The sequence below is a fragment of the Pogona vitticeps genome, chromosome 3, assembly GCF_051106095.1.
Source record: "Pogona vitticeps strain Pit_001003342236 chromosome 3, PviZW2.1, whole genome shotgun sequence".
Classification (NCBI taxonomy): Eukaryota; Metazoa; Chordata; class Lepidosauria; order Squamata; family Agamidae; genus Pogona; species Pogona vitticeps.
This window is the reverse complement of record NC_135785.1, coordinates 180,236,534-180,256,973: the sequence shown is the minus strand read 5'-3', so window position 1 is coordinate 180,256,973 and position 20,440 is coordinate 180,236,534. Positions and strand designations below refer to the sequence as shown.

General features: G+C 39.4%; 1 protein-coding gene across 2 annotated transcripts in view; it reads right to left on the bottom strand.

Moving 5' to 3' along the window:
- Window positions 1–20,440, bottom strand: part of STS (steroid sulfatase) — a 172,110-nt gene that overhangs the window by 115,921 nt on the left and 35,749 nt on the right. For both annotated transcript variants that reach the window (XM_078390363.1, XM_072994393.2), the window contains exons 2-5: window positions 19,010–19,189; window positions 16,479–16,600; window positions 12,492–12,614; window positions 9,339–9,762 (exon numbers count right to left, since the gene is read on the bottom strand). In XM_078390363.1, coding sequence (XP_078246489.1) covers window positions 9,339–9,762; window positions 12,492–12,614; window positions 16,479–16,600; window positions 19,010–19,155 — 815 coding nt within the window. In that variant the 5' untranslated portion in view covers window positions 19,156–19,189. The remainder of the gene's footprint in view (window positions 1–9,338; window positions 9,763–12,491; window positions 12,615–16,478; window positions 16,601–19,009; window positions 19,190–20,440) is intronic.

Genomic DNA, 20,440 nt, shown 5'->3' with positions numbered 1-20,440 from the left:
ATTCTTTCTCCAGATAGGGATGGCAATTGTGAATAAGTCAAAACTCAAAATGCATTTGTAATAACTAGGACCACCACATATTTATACAGACAGCCACAATGACACTGAATCAAAGAGAACTCTATCCCCCAACAGCCCTATACTTGGTCCTTCAAGGTGACTCTTGTAACCGAATCCAGTCTCATACCTCCATCTAGATTTGTATGTTCTCCAATTGGTTTCTCTCTTGTTTGGAATAAGCATCACCTTCTTCCCATCAACCACCAGCCAAAATTAATTCTTGGCACTCAAAGTAAAGCAGCACGTCCTCTACATATTGATACTGATGATTATTAAGTCCAAACTTCTAGATTACTTCTCACATTGGCTGCATGTAGATCTGTAGTTCCCAAACTGACAGCCCCAGATGTTCTTGGACTACATCTAGAAATCCTGTCCACTTATTATGGTGACTACAGCTTCTAGATCTGTAGTCCAATAATTTGGGGACTGTTGGTACAGATGCAAAAAAGCAAACAAACATCATGCATATGAATGTGCATTTAATCATGCCCTCTCACACACATTTCACACTCATAACTGTTGGATTCATCATGTCCTATTGGCAAAATGTTCTGTTGCTTACATGGGAAATCACATTAGAGTAGGCCTATTAAATCAATGGTGAATCACCTCCTCCATAAGTTCAATGGATTCAAATGAGCCTACTTGAATTGTGACCTATGCCAAACTAAGTCACAATTAATATAGGACAATTTGAATCAGTAAAATCTGTGGAGGAGGTAACCCACCAAAACATCACTGGCTCAATGGTCCTTCTCTAGTGCAATTTACTATGTTAATCAATAGGATTTTGGCCATTATTTCATACTTCAGGAAAAGGTGCCTGTGTGTCTCCTCATTAATAAACTACAGTGGTGCCTCAACTTACGAACTTAATTTGTTCCGGAAAATGGTCGCAACTTGAAATGGTCATAAGTCAAAGCACCGCTTCCCATAGGAATGCATTGAAACGCAATTAATCCATTCCAGCTGAAGGAAAAAAATCACCCCCTCCCCAAAAAAATGCAAGACCCATCGGAAATGCGATTAATCCATTTCAGCTGGGGGGGGGGGGAACCAGAAATACAAACAAAACCTGCAAGACCCATCAAAAATGTAAAAAGAAAAAACCACCAAAAAGCAAACAAACACTGCAAGACCCATTGGAAATGGGGAAAAAAAAGAAAACCAAAAAGCAAACAGAGACTGCAAGACCCATTGAAAATGCAAAAAGAAAAACCCAAAAATCAAAGAGAGACTGCAAGACCCATAGGAAATGCAAAAAAAAAAATCACCAAAAAGCAAACAGAGACTGCAAGACCCATTGGAAATGCAAAAAGAAAAACCCCAAAAGCAAACAGAGACCGCAAGACCCATTGGAAATGCAAAAAAACCCCAAACAAAACCAAACAAAAAAGCAAACAAAACCTGCAAGACCCATTGGAAATGGGTGTCATGAATTTGATTATGGAAATTGTAAAAGTAGAATAGAGATGGATTTTGTTTCATTACAGCAACGAAACAACTAGAAGCTAACTGATGTCCAGGTGTTAATTAGGAAGAAAAAATTGTACAAAGTCAGTTCTTTTTCCAGCTGAAGAAAAAAAAGTAAAGAAGAACAAGTTGACCCTTATCTTATCAAAACTCCAACGAACAAGGACACAAGGCTTAATTTAAGAAAGATGGGTGAAGAGAGACGAGGAGAGCGACAGAGAAGAGATGGAAGGGAGAGAGACGACACACCGAGAGATATGCAGCCGACAGGACTTTATTTTGAGATTGCGTAAGAATGCTTATTTAAGATATAGTTAGACAGTTCATTATTTTCACTTTATAGAGGAAATGACTGGTGGCTAAGGCTGGGGGTTATTTTGGAAATAATTTGGAAATACTGAATGACGTTAAAATGAGCTTGTTGAAATGATATCTTTTGTAATAAAATATAAAAAGACAAATTGTCTGTAAGCTGTCTCCTTGTTTAGACTAAGCTACTGTAGTAAATTGGATATTTTGGAACTAGGATTGTTTTGATCTGGCCACATTACGCTACCAAATTAGGGTCCTAAATTAATGAAAGGAAGATTAGATCTTCCAGAGCTCCTAGACATTGTTTATTTAAAATCGGGACAGACTTGGGTGAAAGGGTGAGAAGTCGCCTAGAGCAAAGTTACAGGACCCGATTTTGCTGGAGATAGGGACGGATCATTCCTGGATCCCTCTCTGTCCCGTGTAAGGGCCGTTCTAAGGAACGCTTTTACCACAATGGGAAAAAAACCCAAAAAACAAACCAACCCTGCAAGACCCATCACAGCATAGAAATGTAACCCCAACACCCAGGCCAAGCCTATGCTAAAAAAACCATCCAGAACAGCCAGTTTTTAAAAAGTAGAAAGCAGCACCTTACCAGGCAGTTTGAAGCATCCTCCGAATGCACACTCTCTAACTGCTGGTGAAAGAGCTACAAAGAAGCAGCCTCTTTGCCACCAACAGTTAACAATTTGAATTCCCCACCTTTTTCCCTGCCTTTTTCTGGTTGTAACTGGAAGCTCCAGTCGCAAGTTGAAGCAAAATTTTGCGGCCAGAGCTGGCCGTAATTCAAAATGGTCATAATTCGGGACGGTCATAAGTCGAGGCACCACGGTACATGAGACTGCACATATTTTTCAATATTGTTTCAGTAAAAAAATGCAAGGTGATCTGATGCTGAAAGCTGGTATAACTCACATTTTATAGATTTAGGTAAATTGTATAAAAATGTCATTTGAAGTATGCCTAAATTTAAATGAAAGTAACAAGAAAAATTAAGTGTCAAGAAAAAAACCCCCAAAGGATAGGTTTTATTGTTTTCTTAAAATATATAGCAAAAAAAATGAGAAGAACCTTGCTTTCATTCAAAGGTGAGTGTTTTTGAGTTATTTATTCCTATATACAGAATTATTTTTCTATGCTTTTAAACAGCTACATATATTTGACCTTTACTTTTTCATTCCCATTTCACAGTCATACATCTTCAGCAGGAAATGATATACGTTTTACTTTGCATGAGATTATGAAAAGCCTTTTTATAATAAAAAGGCTTTTTATAATCCTCAAAAATAAAATCCAAACTTAAAAAAACTTTAAAAAAAAAGAACACAAACACTTCTCCCAATTGATTCAAAGAAAGAGAAAGAAAACATAGTTTTGACACAAAATGTGACCCATCAGCACGCTAATATAAATCCAACAGCCCTATTCAGGATTTTATTCTCTGGTTCCCAACCCCTCTGGCACATCAATAATGCCCTCTCTATGATTCAGAAAGAAATCTTGAAGTGCTGAATCCTTTATATCCATGCATGCTCTCAGCATGGTATAAAGTAACTGGGCTGATGATCTGGCATTCTGGGTAAATGGAACAAACGCCATGGGAAGCTTCTCAAGATAGGCAGGTTGGGAGGGAGGAAGAGCATGGGATGATGCTGAATACCAAAGGAGATGTCTGTGGGCATATCGATGCCACAAGCACCGTACTGAGGGCCATAGCTTTTAAATATTTATATATCTATGTAGTACATTTTATAAAGTGAACATTCATGGTAAATCACAGAATTTTTTTTGTTATTTTGGAAAAAATAACTGAAATCAATTGCTTCCTGTAACCATGAATGAGTTTCTTACATCTCTCTACTGGAATTTTGGACCACTCTTCTTTTGCAAACTGCTCCAGGGCCTTCAGATTTGAAGGATGCCTTCTCCCAACTGCTGTTTTGAGATCTCTCCACAGGTGTTCTATGGGATTCAGATCTGGACTCATTGCTGGCCATTTCAGAACTCTCCAGCACTTTGTTTGTAACCATTTCTGAGTGCTTTATGAAGGATGTTTTGGGTCATTGTCCTGCTGGAAGACCCATGACTAGAGATGGAGGTATTCGTATTCGAAGATGAGTATCTCCCCTCAGGTGGAAATAACCCATGGAGCCAGACTGTCCACTCACCGTTCAGTCGCTGCTGTGGGCGCAGTTGTGTCTTCCCATTACACTGTGCTCCGCAGTGGATTAGCCACTGTGCGACCTGGCAGAGAGGCTTGTCATCCCACCTCCAGCCAGAAGTCGCTAATCCATTGCAGAGGACAGCACGATAAGAAGATGCTGCTGTGCCCACGGCAGTGGCTGAATGGTGGGTGTATGGTCCAGCTCCATGTGGCTGGACCCTCGTTATTTCCACCTACAGGGAGATATTTGTATTCATCTACGAATATGAATACCCCCATCTCTACCCATGATCTCTGGCGGAGACACAGTTTTCTGACAATGGCCACTACGTTGCGCCCCAAAATTCTTTGGTAATCATCAGATTTCGCGATACCATTCACACAGTCAAGGCATCCAGTGCCAGAAGCAGTAAAACAACCTCAAAACATCTTTGAACCTCCACCATGTCTGACTGTAGGGACTGTGTCTTTTCTTTGAAAGCATCATTTCTTTTTCTGTAAACAGTGCCATGATGTCCTTGACCAAAAAGCTCTACTTTTGTCTCATCTGTCCACAGTACGTTCTCCCAGAAGGATTGTGGTCTTGTCACCTAAGTTTTGGCATACTCCAGTCTTGGTTTTTTATGCTTTTGTGTCAGCAATCCTCCTGGTCTCCTACCATAGTGTCCCTTTTCATTCAGATGGTGACGGATAGTGCGAGCTGACACTGTTGTACCCTGTGTCTGCAGATCAGCTTGAATTTGTTGGGAAGTTAATCTGGGGTCTGTATCCACCATTCAAACACCCCATCGTTTTCATTTTTCAGTAATTTTGCTCTTCTGTCCACGTCCAGGAAGGTTAGCTACAGTGCCATGGGCTGTAAACCTCTTGATTATATTGCACACAGTGGGCACAGGAATATTAAGATCTCTGGAGATGGATTTGTAGCCTTGAGATTGTCAATGTTTTTCCACAATTTTTTTCTCAAATCCACAGACAACTCTTTACAATTCATTCTTTTCTCAATGCTCAGTGTCACACACAACACAAAGGCTGAGTCGACTTTTCTCCATCTTAACTGGTTGCAAGTGTGATTACTATACTGCCCACACCTCTTACATGTGATAGGTGTGTCTAAATACAAATTAAATGAGCATCACATGCTTGACAAGCAATTATTTCTTACAATTTAGACAGGGTGCCAATAATTTTGGCCAGTGCGTTTTTGAGTTTCTGTGTGGGATTGTATCAGATTTGACTTTTCTTCTCTGGTGTGTGTGTGTGTGTGTGTGTGTGTGTGTGTGTGTGTGTGTGTGTGTTGTTCCAATGCAAACCAAAGAAATGAACATGTGAGTATGAAAATATTTGCAACTGCAACAATTTTCTGAGAGAAGGGTTGCGTTTTCTGACAGAATTGCAAGGGTGTCAATATTATTGGCCATGACTGTATAAGCAAATTTTTCAAAAGCTTGTTTTATATTTGATGCTGCAAGTTATCTGCGGTTTCCTGCCTTGATAGGCTGAATCTGATCTGAACACTTGCAGAAGATTATCTGAAAGGGTTACAGTACAACAGAGCTTTGCGTTTGTGTCTCCGATAATTAAAGTGTGCTTTAAGTTGGAGACACTGTTAGCTAAAAGAGATTATCTGACCTATGGAATATCAATAGGACTGAAATCAATGGAGTTTAAAAGTGCTAACTTCTGGCAGCATTACGCTCATTGTAAAATATCCTGAATGCCTTGCAGACCTCTCCTAATCAAAAGGCACAGTTTCCACAATAGACTACTGAAACTGAGCCTCTAACCTCTATCCTGCTAAGGTAGAGGCTGCTAGGAAAGCCTGCTTCGCTGTCTGGATAAACAAAGCATCCAGTCAGCAGGTGGAACTTGTATAGTACGCAACCTACCCAAAATTGGCCACGATGATCGGCCTCCATCTAGCATTTCTTGTGTCCAATTTGCAGCATTTTAAAAATCAAAAGTGGAGGCCGTCTGCCGGGATTTTGCACCCTATCTGAAAACAGTGGATCGAGCTGAGATGTCCAGCGCAGCACCTTGTTCACTGAGAATTACTCAGTTTCAACCTGGGACGTCCACAGAGGTACGTAGCTGCCAAGCCACCACCTCCTCCTTTGACTCTTGACCCTTGCCCAGCCTGGCTAATCAGCTGCCAGGCCGGTGCTAACTGAATGGGCCACTGAAATAATAAATGGGTCTCTTAGGGAACACTCATTTGATCCATTAGAAAGAAACCGAGCTTGACGGCGGACAACATGGGCAATTATAGGCCTGTCGCCAATGTTTCTTTTCTCAGAAAGGTAGTTGAGAGGGTGGTGGTCAACTAGCTTCGGGTTCTCTTGGATGAAACCAATGCCCTGGATCCATTTCAGTCGGGCTTCAGGCCGCGCCATGGCACGGAAATGGCATTGGTTGCCCTGCTGGATGACCTACTTAGGGAGGCCGACAGGGACAAAATGTCCTTGGTTGTCTTCCTTGATATCTCAGCTGCCTTTGATACCATCAACCATGGTATCCTCCTGGGGAGGCCGTCTGAGTTGGGGATTGGTGGCCTTGCTCTCACTTGACTCCTGTCCTTCTTGGAGGGTCATCCTCAGAGAGTGCAGCTTGGGGGAGAATATATCAGCCCCGTGATCCCTCAATTGTGGGGTTCTGCAGGGTTCAATAATTTCCCCAATGCTGTTTAACATCTATATGAGGCCGTTGGAGGGGGTGGTCATCCGGGGATGTGGAGCTTCCTGTTACCAATATGCTGATGACACCCAGCTCTACATCTCCTTTTTTTCTCACTCATCTGCAGTGGATATCATTCTGTCCCTTGGGCTGAGACTGATGCGGAAGCTTCAGATGGTCCACAACACAGTGGCCAGGGTATTAACAGGGGTGAAAAGATTTCACCATATTTCCCTTGGCCGCTTTACACTGGCTACCTATCCGCTTTTGCATTGATTTCAAGGTGCTAACTATTACATATAAAGCCCTTAACAGTTTAGGACCTCGATACCTGGCAGAGCGCCTTCTTCCACCCTGTTCTACCCATATCACCAGCTCCAGTCAGGCTGGGCGGCTGAGGGGCCTGATGCTAAGAGAGGCCCGGTGGGAAAAACCAGAAATCGGGCCTTCTCAATAGTGGGCCCTTGCCTTTGGAACAACTTACCTGCAGAGATCCGCCTGGCTCCCTCACTGAGGGCCTTCAAGACTAACTTGAAGACATGGCTATACAGGCAGGCCTTCCCTACAGCCATTACCTAGCCTATCTCCCCTTTTCTTCTTTTTCTTTTCTCTCCTTCTCCTTCTTCCTATTCTTTTCTCCCCTCTTTCTTTTTTCCTTTCCCATCTTGGATTAATCTGGATTTTATCTTAGTTTATTTTTTATATTTTATGTAAACCACCCAGAGTAGGCCTGTTCTAGATGGGCGGTATATAAATCTAATAAATAAGTAAGTAACCTGTAAAACATACATTTTCTTGGGAGTAAGTTGCATCGAATGAAGTTAGTTCTGAGCAGACATGCATTCATATGCAGTATTGATTACAGTGGGGTCTCGACTTACGAACGGCTCGACATACGAACGTTTCGACTTACGAACCACTCTCATAGGAATATATGGACTCGACTTAGGAACTTAGATTCGAGTTACGAACTCTTTTTTTCCCTTTTATTTAAAGCTAAGTCATCTTAGGTTAAAAGAAAAAAAGAAAAATGTATCCCCCTCTAGTGGCAGAAGGTGGAATAGCAGCTTCCCATTAGTTTCTATGGATGAAAAGAGCAGATACGGATTAAATGGTTTTCAATGCATTCCTATGGGAAATGCAGATTCGACTTAAGAACTTTTCGACCTGAGAACTGCCTTCCAATACGGATTAAGTTCTTAAGTCGAGACCCCACTGTATTTGGAAACATCAGGAAAATATCTGATTTCAGACACAGAACAGCAACTATAACAGAATGAAAGCTCAGCTGAATACATTCAATATTTGGTGACTGGTGCAAAATAGTAGAAAATAAGAGCTGGTTTCATGCTACAAAGCTTCAGAGAATTTTGAAGGCTTCACAAACCTTTGAAAGGAATGAGCTCATTAAAGATTTTCAGAGACTCCCAGTGCCTTTTCTTTATTTTTCATAGGTTATGTTTATGAGATGCCATTCAAGTATGATTTTGTATGCTCCACCCCATTAATTATCAATTGCCCTCACTTAATAATGCTGAACTGAAGGAACAAGAGCTTTCATTGTAATTCCAAATCAGCAAATTCTCTTTAAAGAGGGGACTCTTTACTAAAGAACATTCTAGGAAGGCATGACTGTCAAATGAACTAATTAAAATGATTGGCACATGGGGAACTGATGTTTTTTCACCATGAGCCATTTGTAAATTAAAATAAACATGGTATACTTTTATAAATGTGGTATAAAAGGTCACCCCACACCTGTGGAACAATCTGCCCATGGAGATATGTCGGGCACCCTCATTTAAATGAGCATTGAAAACTGGGTTCTTCCATTAAATTGCTGATATCACTGCTTCCCCTTTATCATCCTTTTGCCATCCTTTCATTATCCTTTCTACCCTCATTATAGCCATCTGTTTTAATTTATCCTACTAGTTATTGTATCTGTTGAATGTTCGTATTTTTAAATTCTTACTGTGTTTAAAATATTGTGTTGTTCGTCTTGTTGTTGTTAGCTGCCCAGAGTGGCCTGGCTGTCAGATAGTGCAGGGTATAAATAAATAAATAAATAAATAAATAAATAAATAAATAAATAAATAAATAAATAAATAAATAAATAAATAAATAAATAAATAAATAAATAAATTTTCTATAGTGTATATTCAATACAACAATATAATTGGAGTGCACATATATCTGTCTTGTCTTCCTTCTGAGATAGCTGCTGACTTCAGTACCAGAAATTGCCATTATACAGCAGCTATTTTAGAGAGATACTATAGCACTGTGGTAGGGGGAAAAGTCTTGTATTCATTGCCTTGCATTGCCAATGAAAATGTTCAAGAGGCAAGCCAAAACATCTCTGTTTGAGACCTTGAAGAGCTTCTACCAGTTCGATTTGGTGATTCTTGATTGCAACAGAAGACTACCACCACTTTGAAATGTTGGTGTAAGACATCTATCTATCCGCAAACCATATTAAAAGTGAGGGGAACTAAATGGAAAAGATTCTGAAGTGATATAAGGAAATTCTGTCCTCCAAGATGAAATGACCTATCAAGACTAACCCACCAGCCATGTGCGAAGGCCTCCTGGACAATCCTTTTGACTCAGACGTTCTAAGCTAACTGCAAAAATAGGACATACATACCTTTGTATAAACCTTTTGGCTTCTTCTGTAAATCTTTGAGTCATGTTCTCATACTTCCAGGGTTGCTGGATGATACTGTAATTTCTCATCAAAAAACAGTTGAGATGCCGGAAAGTATATAAGAAGAAGAACCAGATTCCGATTAAAACTGCAGCGATTAAGAAAAAACAGCCCAGTGCTCTGTGAGGAACCCTGAGGAGACCTATATAGTGCAGAACAGCCAAAGAGACGAGAGCAATCCCAGCGCTCTGGAGCACTGCAGGAATGTACATTTCACAGCCCTTTTTAAACACGCTTCCTTGCCCAAGTTTACAGTCTCTTAAATTGTTCACAGGAATCCCATAGAAATAATCAAATCCATGGCTTAAGGGATGGTGACAGAAATCATCACTGCTGTTGCAATTGATCCCAAGATGCCATTTGCCTAAGTGAAGGTAGAGAGAGAGAGAGAGAGAGAGAGAGAGATTCAGGTATATTCTTGTGGCCTTCCCACATCATAAAAATAAAAATTAAAGATGGACACGCCCTTTCCTCTTTCCTTTTAACAATGTAAGCCTTGCATGGCCTTACCAGTCTTACCATTTCCATCAAGGCTGTGGTTGAAAAAATGGCACCCACCTACTCATTCACTATATGAAGAGAGGTCTAGTAAGGAACCAAAATGGCATCTCAGAAGTCTATGACAATATCATCATGACAATAAGTCACAGAAAATGGGGCTGATATAACTGTGTGGCGTCAAAACTGAAATTTATTTTAGTTACCCTCTACTGAAGAAAACAGAGATGGGTGACAGGATTTTTGTTTCTCTTATTCATTTATCAAAATAATGCTCCAGATTCTTTTGTTGTGATGACTACCCTTCCTTTTAAGTCCCCCCCCCCGACTTCAGAGATTTTTGTAATGGTTAAGATCAATTTGAAATTTCATTGGGATTCTATCAAAGCAAAGCAAGTTGTTTAATGAAATGATAGCACTAGATACTTACGATGACTTCTTTCGTGTTGTGAAAGTAAATTTAAAGCTAACTAGATGGAAAGGTGACTTCAATGTTATTTCTCTAAATAAATAAATCAGAGTAAATGTAATCAGAGGTGTTAATAAAGTTAGCAAAAGGTTAAAAATCTGTCATGTAGTATCACCTCAACATATACATAATCCAGTCGCTCAAAAGATACCTAAGGTATTAACAAACTTTTCAGCTTCCAGTGAGTTATGCCTTTTTTTGTAACTTGGTATAAATAATGAAGATATTTCAAAGCTTTAATTGGTGACAAATATTTCAATCTGATGCTTATCATTCTTTGCATCTTCTGTTCTTTATAAAATGACCTATAGCTACCTTACTGTCATTCTGCTGTTTTAAACATATACTAATTTGAAGAATACAAAGTTTAAAAGTATGTTAAGCTGAAGGATACCAGACTGTCTGGAGAAGAATTTATAGAATCTTAAAATATAAGTCAATTATAAGTCACAGTAAGTGGGACTGCATTAAAATTAGGGCTAGGAACATTTGAATGTTGTCTCTATATTTTCAGATTTTTTTTTTCCTTCCATGTCCTTGGATATCCATTGGGATTCATCAGAGTGTCTCCTGTACTCCATTTTTACATAGTCTCTATCTAGCTGTGTATCGAAACATATACTCTAAAATATACACATGTAAATATGCATTCTCATTTTGAAATCAGTGAGGCCATGGAGCCAGGGCTTGCAGGATCAATCAGTGCAAATATTTCAATTAACAGGCACCATGACATTGTATGCCAATCCCTTTGATCCCTCTGAGCTCAGCTGAAATCCTCACAGTAGGTGGGAATGAAGTCTGATTTTCCCAGCAACAACATACAGTTGTGCGCCATCCCTGTTGTAACACACAGTATTTTAGAGTATTCTGCATCTTATATAGTCAATTAAGACATTTCAGTTGCATAAAAGATCTGTTCCTGGTAGAAGTGAAAACTGATAGAGCACATATATGAAACATACAGATACATGGGTCGATGTGGATGCCTCTGTTTTTGGACTCTCTGTTTTTGGAGGGTTAGTTATGGGGGAGGCTATCATGAGGAGCATCTGAACCTCAAGATCTGTAGCCAAACCACTGCTGGAAATTTCTGCCTAGCTTGCTTACAATCTTGGATAGCCAGCTGTTGATATATTTTAGTTTCTCCTGAGAGAGAGTAGCTTGAATCAGTCACAGAGTCAGAAAGTATTGTTTGTGGATAATGTATTTCTGCAGTAGCTACTGGTTTCTATTTTATTTCTCCTGAGGGCTCAGTTTCTCTTTGAAAGCTCAGCTATTGCTACTGGACAGCACTCAAGAGTGGAGTAGGTTCGGCTGGATGGGGTTCACTTCTTTTTCAGCATTTCGTTTCTTGGTGGGTGTAACTGATTCTAGCTCAGGTATCTCACTTTCTTTTCTTTTTTCCCTCTTTCTTTCGTTCTTTTTGTCCCACGGTGAAACAAATCCTTATCCCTTTCCCCCCATATTAGCCACTGCTGTTGGATCTAGACTAGTAATTCCTAACCTGGAGTCCCAACATGTTCCTGGACTACGACTCCCCAAAATTCTGGCCAATACAGCTAGTGGTGAAGGCTTCTGGGAGTTTTAGTCCAAGAGCATCTGGGGTCCGAAGGTTGGGAACCATTGGTCTAGAGGTACCAGCTGTGCCCAGGAGTGCTTTTCACCAACTGAACCGCATTCTCTGGCAGTGTCCATTCCTAGAAAAGACCTTGCCAACTTTACAGCTGCTCTAGAGTTACATCTGCACACCACTATACGAGATTAGTGTGCTGATTAATTCTAGGGACTGTTTTTGAAAAGCATACATGCTGTGCAGAGTGTCCAGAATCCAGTGCTTCACTTTAAGAACAACAAACTCATGAAACTTATTTGCCTGATCTTCTATTTCAGTAGTTTTGTGGAACGGAGGTACATGCACCCCAAGGTTTGGTTCACTCCCTGATTCAATAATTTGGAAACGTCCCTGATTTAGTTCATATGGTAACATTTTACTTCATTGATCTTCCCTCTTTTTTTTAATACGTAAACTGCTTTAGAGAACAATTGTGGGTTAAAAATCAGGAGAAAGTTTTCTGAAATAAACAGAGAATGAAAACCAACATTTACAAATCTATTCCTCTTACCAATAAGAGCAGTGGCATAACCCTTTTGCTGCAGAAGTTTTGCAAATGTTATTTCTTCTGTAGGCAGTCCACCAGAAGAGGCAGAAAACAGGAACACTCCTGTTCGATGCAAGCTAGTCATTCCTAAAGGAATCCAATATTATTTTGAAAGATGAGGCCCACGGGTTTTCATTAACAGAATATATACAATTTAAAATGAAACAACATCAGAACACTTTATAAGATTATCCATGGACTACGGGTAGTAGATTGATTCAAGATTCCATATCAGTATGCCAGATCATTGTTTGGCTTATGGAAAGCTGATAATAAGTAGAACAACACTAGAGAAAATTCTTATAATTGTTCTCCCTAGAGATTTACAATATGTAAAACCACAAGTATGTAAAAACTACACTTCCTTGAATTGTATTCACAAAGGCTTTCACAGCCGGGATCTAAGGGTTGTTGTGGGTTTTTCAGGCTCTTTGGCCGTGTTCTGTTGTTCTTCCTGACGTTTCAGAGTTCCTACTCCAGTCCTCTGAAAATGCCGGCCACAGAGACTGGCGAAACATCAGGAAGAACAACCTTCAGAACATGGCCAAAGAGCCCGAAAAACCCACAACCACCACTGCCTTGAATTATTGGATCAGCAGGAGTTCCGCCATTTCCCTCCTCCTGCCCTAGGGATCGCCGTGCGCCACCTTCCACAATCTCATCCTTTCCCACCTTTTCTGATTGGATAATTCCTTATTCCTTCATTTCCATTTCTGTATCCTGCCATCTTCCACTGCCACCATTGCTGCCAATTAACAGGTTTTTAAAATCTTTCCTAACCATGGATGCACAGATGCTTAGCAGGTCTAAAGAAGACTCTCCACCTGAGTAAAAATATCCATATATAATATGGAGTAAGTGACAACATTAGTAAGGCTGCCACTCGACAAACATGCCTGTCCTAGCACCACAACCCAAACTGAATGCAGCCTCAGTGTAGATTCTTGGATAGGTCAGCCCACTTGTAATTCTCACACTATCTCCTTGAGAAAACATGCAGCTACCATGAAGTGTATGTTTAGTATTGCTACTATGAAACCAGCACAAATAGTTAGAATCACATACAGAATTACACAGAGCATAGATCTGGCTGAAATCTCTCGGCTTTCTTAGTTGGCCTCTTTTCAGCTCAAGTGGAATGGCCGACACAATGACAGGGTTTACCTTTCAGAAAAGGTATCCTGCTTATAGAACTCATTATCAACCCATTACTATGGGCCTGCTTGATGAAAAATGTTTTAATGTATTACTAGTTTTAATACACTCACCTTTATTAGTTATTGATTTGGGTTTTAATAGTGCATTCCTGGTGCATTGTGAATTTTGTAAGCCACCATGATACACCTGTTTTGTTCTATATAAAAATACAATTAACTCAATGAAACCTCACATGTGCTAGGAATTCATAGGGTGTTTTTTTTTTTTTTTTTTTTTTTTTTTTTAGGGAAGTCTCTCTTAGCATCAGTTTGCACCACATTTTCAGAATGGAGTTGGCATGACCTGTCTTACAACACTGCAACAAAGATGACTGCATTATACTTATAAGCCGCTTTCAGCACTCAAAACTCCAGTACAAATGATGGTGGTGATAGCTACTATTGGGGCTTTGAACCAAAATAAAGGGACTGGCCTCCTTTCTCCTCATACTTTCAATTCCTCCTACATTTAAGCACTCTCTCTGATTCAGGGTAACAAGGAAATTCCACTTTGAGCTTCTGTTCTTAGTTGAAAATGTGAACAGTAAGTGGAGAGATTTTCAGTGGGTGAGGCTTTTGAGAAGGAGAAATATGTAAGGAAGGATAGGACATTCACTGAATCTTTTTCAGGCTAGATAGGAATAGCAGATTAGTTCATGGGCCAGAGGTTACCTGTACAACAGTATTCCCTCTATAATCAGCTATAAAAGCAAAAATCATGGTCATCGTTTTCTTCCATGTTACATTAATAAGTACAAGATATGCATGCAATTTGTCCCTTTCTCCTTAACGGGATAGTGGATCAAAAATATGGACAGAATTAGATTTATTGCAAGAGTGATGTGGAGGAGAGACAACAGTTACCATTCCAGTTTGATATATATATAAAGTAAAAGGATGGAACTTAAGTTGTCCACATGCATGAAGAGAGCTTAACTGATAAGTCCCCCCTACAAACAGATTCACTCGCAAGTTCAGTATAAACTCATTTAGTCTACAACAGCATTGCTTTTTATTTTATTTTATTGTTTGTTTTTCACTAAACATCTGGAAAATCTATGGAACATACAGAATTGTCTGGAGAGAAAGTGGGAAGCACCAGTAGAAACAATGGTTAAATCTGTGTCTCCGTTCGAAGATTATTGGTGAAATCATACAGATATACAGTCCTATCTGTGTCTACTGAGGAGTAGGGATGGAACTAATGCTTGTTAAATTCTTCTTTCTTTTTGATTGCACAACACATCCCAGTGAAAAATTTTAAGATCTTGAGAGATTACTCACCTCCAGCTAAGATCAAGAGAAACATCTCCCTCTTCCACCAAAAGATAAGTAATAATCTCAGAACTCTGAAACTGGAGGGGACCCTATGGATCATTGAATCCAGCCTTTGTCAAGGAAGCACAGTGGGGTATCAAATTCCTAACCTCTGGCTCCACAGCCAGAGACCAGAGCTATCCAAATACATGCAAAAAATTCTTTATTCTTCCCATTTGAGAAGCAAAGGACCTACACATATCCGGCGTTCACCTTCGTGCCCCTTGCTTAACTGTCAAGACTCAGAGCACACAAAGGCAAACAATCCCCTCTTTTACACTGCTGCCACCAGGTGATCACTACATCACCATTACTTCAGGAAGATGAAGATTCAGGTCACACTTCAAAGTCATTTAAATATAACTTTTGTTTATTGATTACAGAAATTGATAGTGATTCATGAATATCTTCTTTAGGTAAATTTATTATTAACAACAATCTTCTATTTGATAATACACTCCTAACTCTAAATCACACCTCAGATTTCTCCACACTTCACACTCTATCCCCTTCTCCATTCTCTCACTCTACTCATACTCTGACTCTGACTGACTCTTTCTTAGGCTCCGCCTCTTATCACATCTCTCTCGGCTCCACCTCTCAGCAACATGAATATGCATGAATAATTAACAAACATGAACCACTGACATAATAAAGGGGAACGCTAGAACATACTGCAAGTACAGAAGGAAGAAAGAAGCAATGACCTCATATTGCACTTCAAATTCTTAATAAAATATTGTTCTAATTTCGGCCAATCCGTGTGACTTGAAAAATTTAATTGTTTTATATAAGAATGAGCAATTTTGTGCATGGGGGAGAAATCCAGGTATTTTAGTGAAAGATTTTTTTTCTTAAGTGAAACATCCTTCTCTCCACTGTGACAATGCAATGAAAAGCCCCAGGAAATTCCTCACCATCTACTCCAGTGAATTCCTATTCTTTCCATAATTCTCATTATTTTCCATACCTGAATTCCCAGCATGTTAATTGGTGGTCTGTATCACTAAAGATTTTAATCAATTGCTCAGGCTAAAATCTGCCCCAACTTTGATGGACTAAAGCAGATGACTGTAAGATACTGAAACTATCCTCTGTTTGCAATAACCAATTTCTTTGCTTCATTCATTCATCCACTAAAATGGCAAAACATGACACCTTCCATTTGGGAACTGAGAAACCACAGGGTGCTGAAACTAATGCATTAGGAAAAAAAAAAGATTGGCTGAAGGAGAAGGATTAATTGTATTTAAAATTAAAATCTGTTATGAGACTGACAATGACAATCAGATTACCTGCTCCGTTCAAGAACGCACGAGGGCATAGCGTACTTTGGCATCAGGATGTGTTTCAATATAATTGAGAGTGTCCATAAATACTGAAAAATTATTTTAATTACAGATCACAATAACAATATATATATGTAAACAGACTTTACCTGATCTGACAGCATACCGGCCTGTCAAAAATGCAGCTCTGCTGGGGGTGCACAGAGGTGAGGCTGCAATGTGTTGTGTCAGCTTTACACCTCCTTTAGCTAATTTGTCAATATTGGGAGTTCTGGTGGAGGAGAAAAGCAACAGAATTTTAATGGCATTTGCGTTCTGAATAAGTAAAAAGGAGCAAGCTGAAACCATTCAGCATTATGTATACACTTAGTATGCATTACAGAACACAGGCATTGTATGGTACAGAACTTCAATGTAGAGGCCAGGTCTAGGCTGATTAAATGACATCAGTAGGACTGGGTGCACCTAAGCTTTTTCACATTTTAAATACAAACATAGTAATCCTATAGTACTAATCATGTATAGTCAAGTCAATTCTGACTTATGGCGACTCTTTTCAGGGTTTTCCAGATAGAGAGTACTCAGAGGAGGTTTGCCATTCCCTTCTTCTCAGGGTGCCCTGGGAATGTGTAGCTTGCCCAAGGCCACAAAGGCTGACTCTGCCTCTCAGGAGATACAAGGGGCAACTGAATTCCCAGTCTCTGGTTCGGCAGCCAAATACCTAAATCACCAAGCCATCCAGTCATCCAATCCTATAGCCAAAGCCAATATATACAGATCAAGGTGTTAACTTATGTGTCCATATGTGCACATTATGATAACATTTAGCAAATATATCAAACTAAAGGAAAATCTAGCCTTATGCCAGAGCTCTCCCCAAAATATGAAGGGTAGCAGCTGCATATACTAGCTCTATCCTCTACACATCTACACAGACACCAGCCTCTGTCCCATGAGTTCCTATCGCTGCCAAACCGAATGCCAAAAAGGTGAAGAAACCTTTCAACACATGATCACTTGACTAAAAGAGAACTTTTCACATGCTCATATACCTGCCTTTTTAAAATCATCAAACTGCCTTGAAGACTGTTTAAATATTGCAGTTAGCTCAAAATTCATGCTACACTGATTTTAACCTGCTATGTGACCCAATATATTTTGCCCATGGTTAAACAAATGAACAAGTTCATTTCTCAAGATAATTCCAAGTCTCTATGGGAGGTGCAGTTCTTTTCTTTTTTTACAGGAAGTAGATCCTGAGACAGCTTGAAAGACAGGCCTTGTTCCAAGTGAATGAAACATAGGTGTGTGTCTATGGGTACGATCTCCCAGAAATCTTCCTGGGGAAGTCTTGGAGAATTCTGGGAGTTGGAGTCCAAAAAAACACAAAAATAAACAAAAAAGGATGACACATCTTATTCCCTGCTCTGATACTTCACAGATATATTATAATACTACATTCCAGGTGGGGCTACTCTCAAGAGAGTTTTGGTATTCAGCACCTTCATGCAGAAGTTTGTAATATTATGAGAAAAGCTCATAATAGTTTCATAATATCTTCACACAATATGGACACCATAAATATCAATAAATTAATGTTTCTCTCTCCCTCTTAGCTTTACCTAGCTGCATGCTTTCTGGCACTTAGGCAAATTTAGGAAACCTTTTCAGAGCTCTGAACTGCTGAGTCTTTGGGCCTACTTTTGAGTCATGCTACAAAGTAGCTTCTCCTGCCAACCTAGCGGTTCGAAAGCATGCAAATGTAAGTAGATAAATAGGGACCACCTCGGTGGGAAGGTAGCAGCGTTCCAAGTCTAAGTCGCACTGGCCATGTGACCACAGAAGATTGTCTTCGGACAAAACGCTGGCTCTATGGCTTGGAAACGGGGATGAGCACCGCCCCCTAGAGTTGAACACGACTGGACAAAAATTGTCAAGGGGAACCTTTACCTTTACCTTTTTACAAAGTAGCTTGGACTAGTTTTTAGCTTTGCTGTGATTTTATGACATTAATATTAATGTAATAATTTATTATTATTTTAAATATTATTCTAAGCCACAATAATTAAAGGTTTTTGAGTGTGGTGAGGATGGCAGAGTTGAATACATAAAATAAAATAAATATGAAAAAAATGGATTATTTCCTTCTCTGTAAACCTAATGAATCTACTTCTAATCAATTTGGTTGAAAGACTTGTGTGTGTGTGTGTGTGTGTGTGTGTGTGTGTGTGTGTGTGTGGAGAGAGAGAGAGAGAGAGAGAGAGAGAGAGAGAGAGAGAGAGAGAGAGAGAGAAATTAGTACTTTTCTACCTTCTTCAGGTTCTCAAAGTCAAAGTATATTGCAGCCAAGATGTTCTAGAACTGCCACTTTGGCTATAGCTTATTTTGATTCAGAGCACTGAAAAAAGCTGAAACCAACATGATTTTTCTACAAAACTTTAATATTTCCATTCTGTTCATCTCTAGATAGTTAAACAGACAAAGAGATGATACGTGAGGATCAAATTGTGGTTGTACTCTTAGAATGTTGCTCTTTGATCTCTCTCAGTAAACTTTTATCTACATAGAGGTATGTGTCAGATTTTATTTGGGATGAGGAGGGAATCACTGAAGCCCAAGTATGTTCTATCACATTTTTAAATAAATCCAGCACATTTATCACCAAGAAGTGTTAGCAAACCTTAGAGTTGTGTTTCCATAGCATCCCAAGTCTCCGATGCCAAGGTCATCAGCCATGAATAGGATGACATTTGGCTCTGAAATCTTTTCATTTATAGCATTGCTCGTTGGACACAGATAAAGCATCGAAAGTAGAAGAAACATCATTCCACTCTTTTAAGTGAGATTATTTCAAAGATACCTGTTTTATAAATAAATGACATGTTATTAATCCTTTGACACACAAATCAGCATAATTTTTTTCTGTGCAGTTACAGCAATAACAATGCAATTGGAGCAGGGAGGAGTTAATTTGTGATTCCAGCAATTATTCAAATTATCACTGTTTACAAACAGAATGTTGAATTTGACCTTTCCTATTTTTAAATGCTTTCAAAAAATATCCAACCTTGTACAGTAGATAAGCAGAAACAGCTAACTAAATTTTAGCAAAGGGAGTATACTTTTCAGTTATTTTATTATCATTCAAGGATTGCATCAGAATATGATTTGGGGCATAACACAGGCAGATAGAAGCAAACAAATTGCAGTCTAAAACAAAAGTCTACAAAAATATATTTTGCGTTTTCATCTTGGCTCAGATAAAAGTGTGTAAAGAAAGAACAATAGCATTCATATATGACATATCTACAAAGAATTTTTTGTTAGTTTTTAATCCCAAAATTGGTTGTAGATCTTCCACAGAGGAAGCCTGTCAGACAAGTACAGTGAAGGTTAGTCTTAACCTCACAACTTTTCGTTCAATTTGCCCTTTCCAGGCTCCACTTCAGAGACTGGGCAGAAGAAATGATCTTATTCTCTTGCTCAAAATCTATGGACTGGAACAGGGACATAACACTAAGCCCAAGGCAGAACGCTTATAAGAAGGGCAGTCTGTGCTGTGGCAGAGGTCATTGAAAGTTTCAGCAGCCATTGCTTCAACCAAACTCCATGGAGAAAAGAACACAGCGAGCATGTTGCAACCTACAAAAGTTGTCCCTGCAGGGAGGGCAGTCTAAGCAACATTTCATAGAGAAGGTGTCACAGTTGACAAAACTCAGGTTGAAGACACCTCCTTCTGATTCTTAGAACACTTGCTGGTTTTGATTACAGCAGTTATTTATAAACCATGATGGTTGGCAACACACACACATACTGGTCTGCAATCTTTCTCAGCTCAGAGACACTTCCAGCATCTGTGGGTGAGGGTTCAGGTTCTTGCGTAGCACAAGTCAAAAATGAAAAAGATAGCCACCTTTTGGTACCATTCATTTATATTAAAAGGAGGCTATAGTTCTTCCTGTTCTTCTTCTACCCGATGAGATGTTCTAGTGTAGATAATGTGGAGCTTATTATTTATGTACCCCACCTTTCTCCTTCAAAAGACCCAAGGTAGCTCTTCCCAACAGGTTCCCTGGTGCTCACCACAGTAGCATTATGTCTTAGAGGCAAG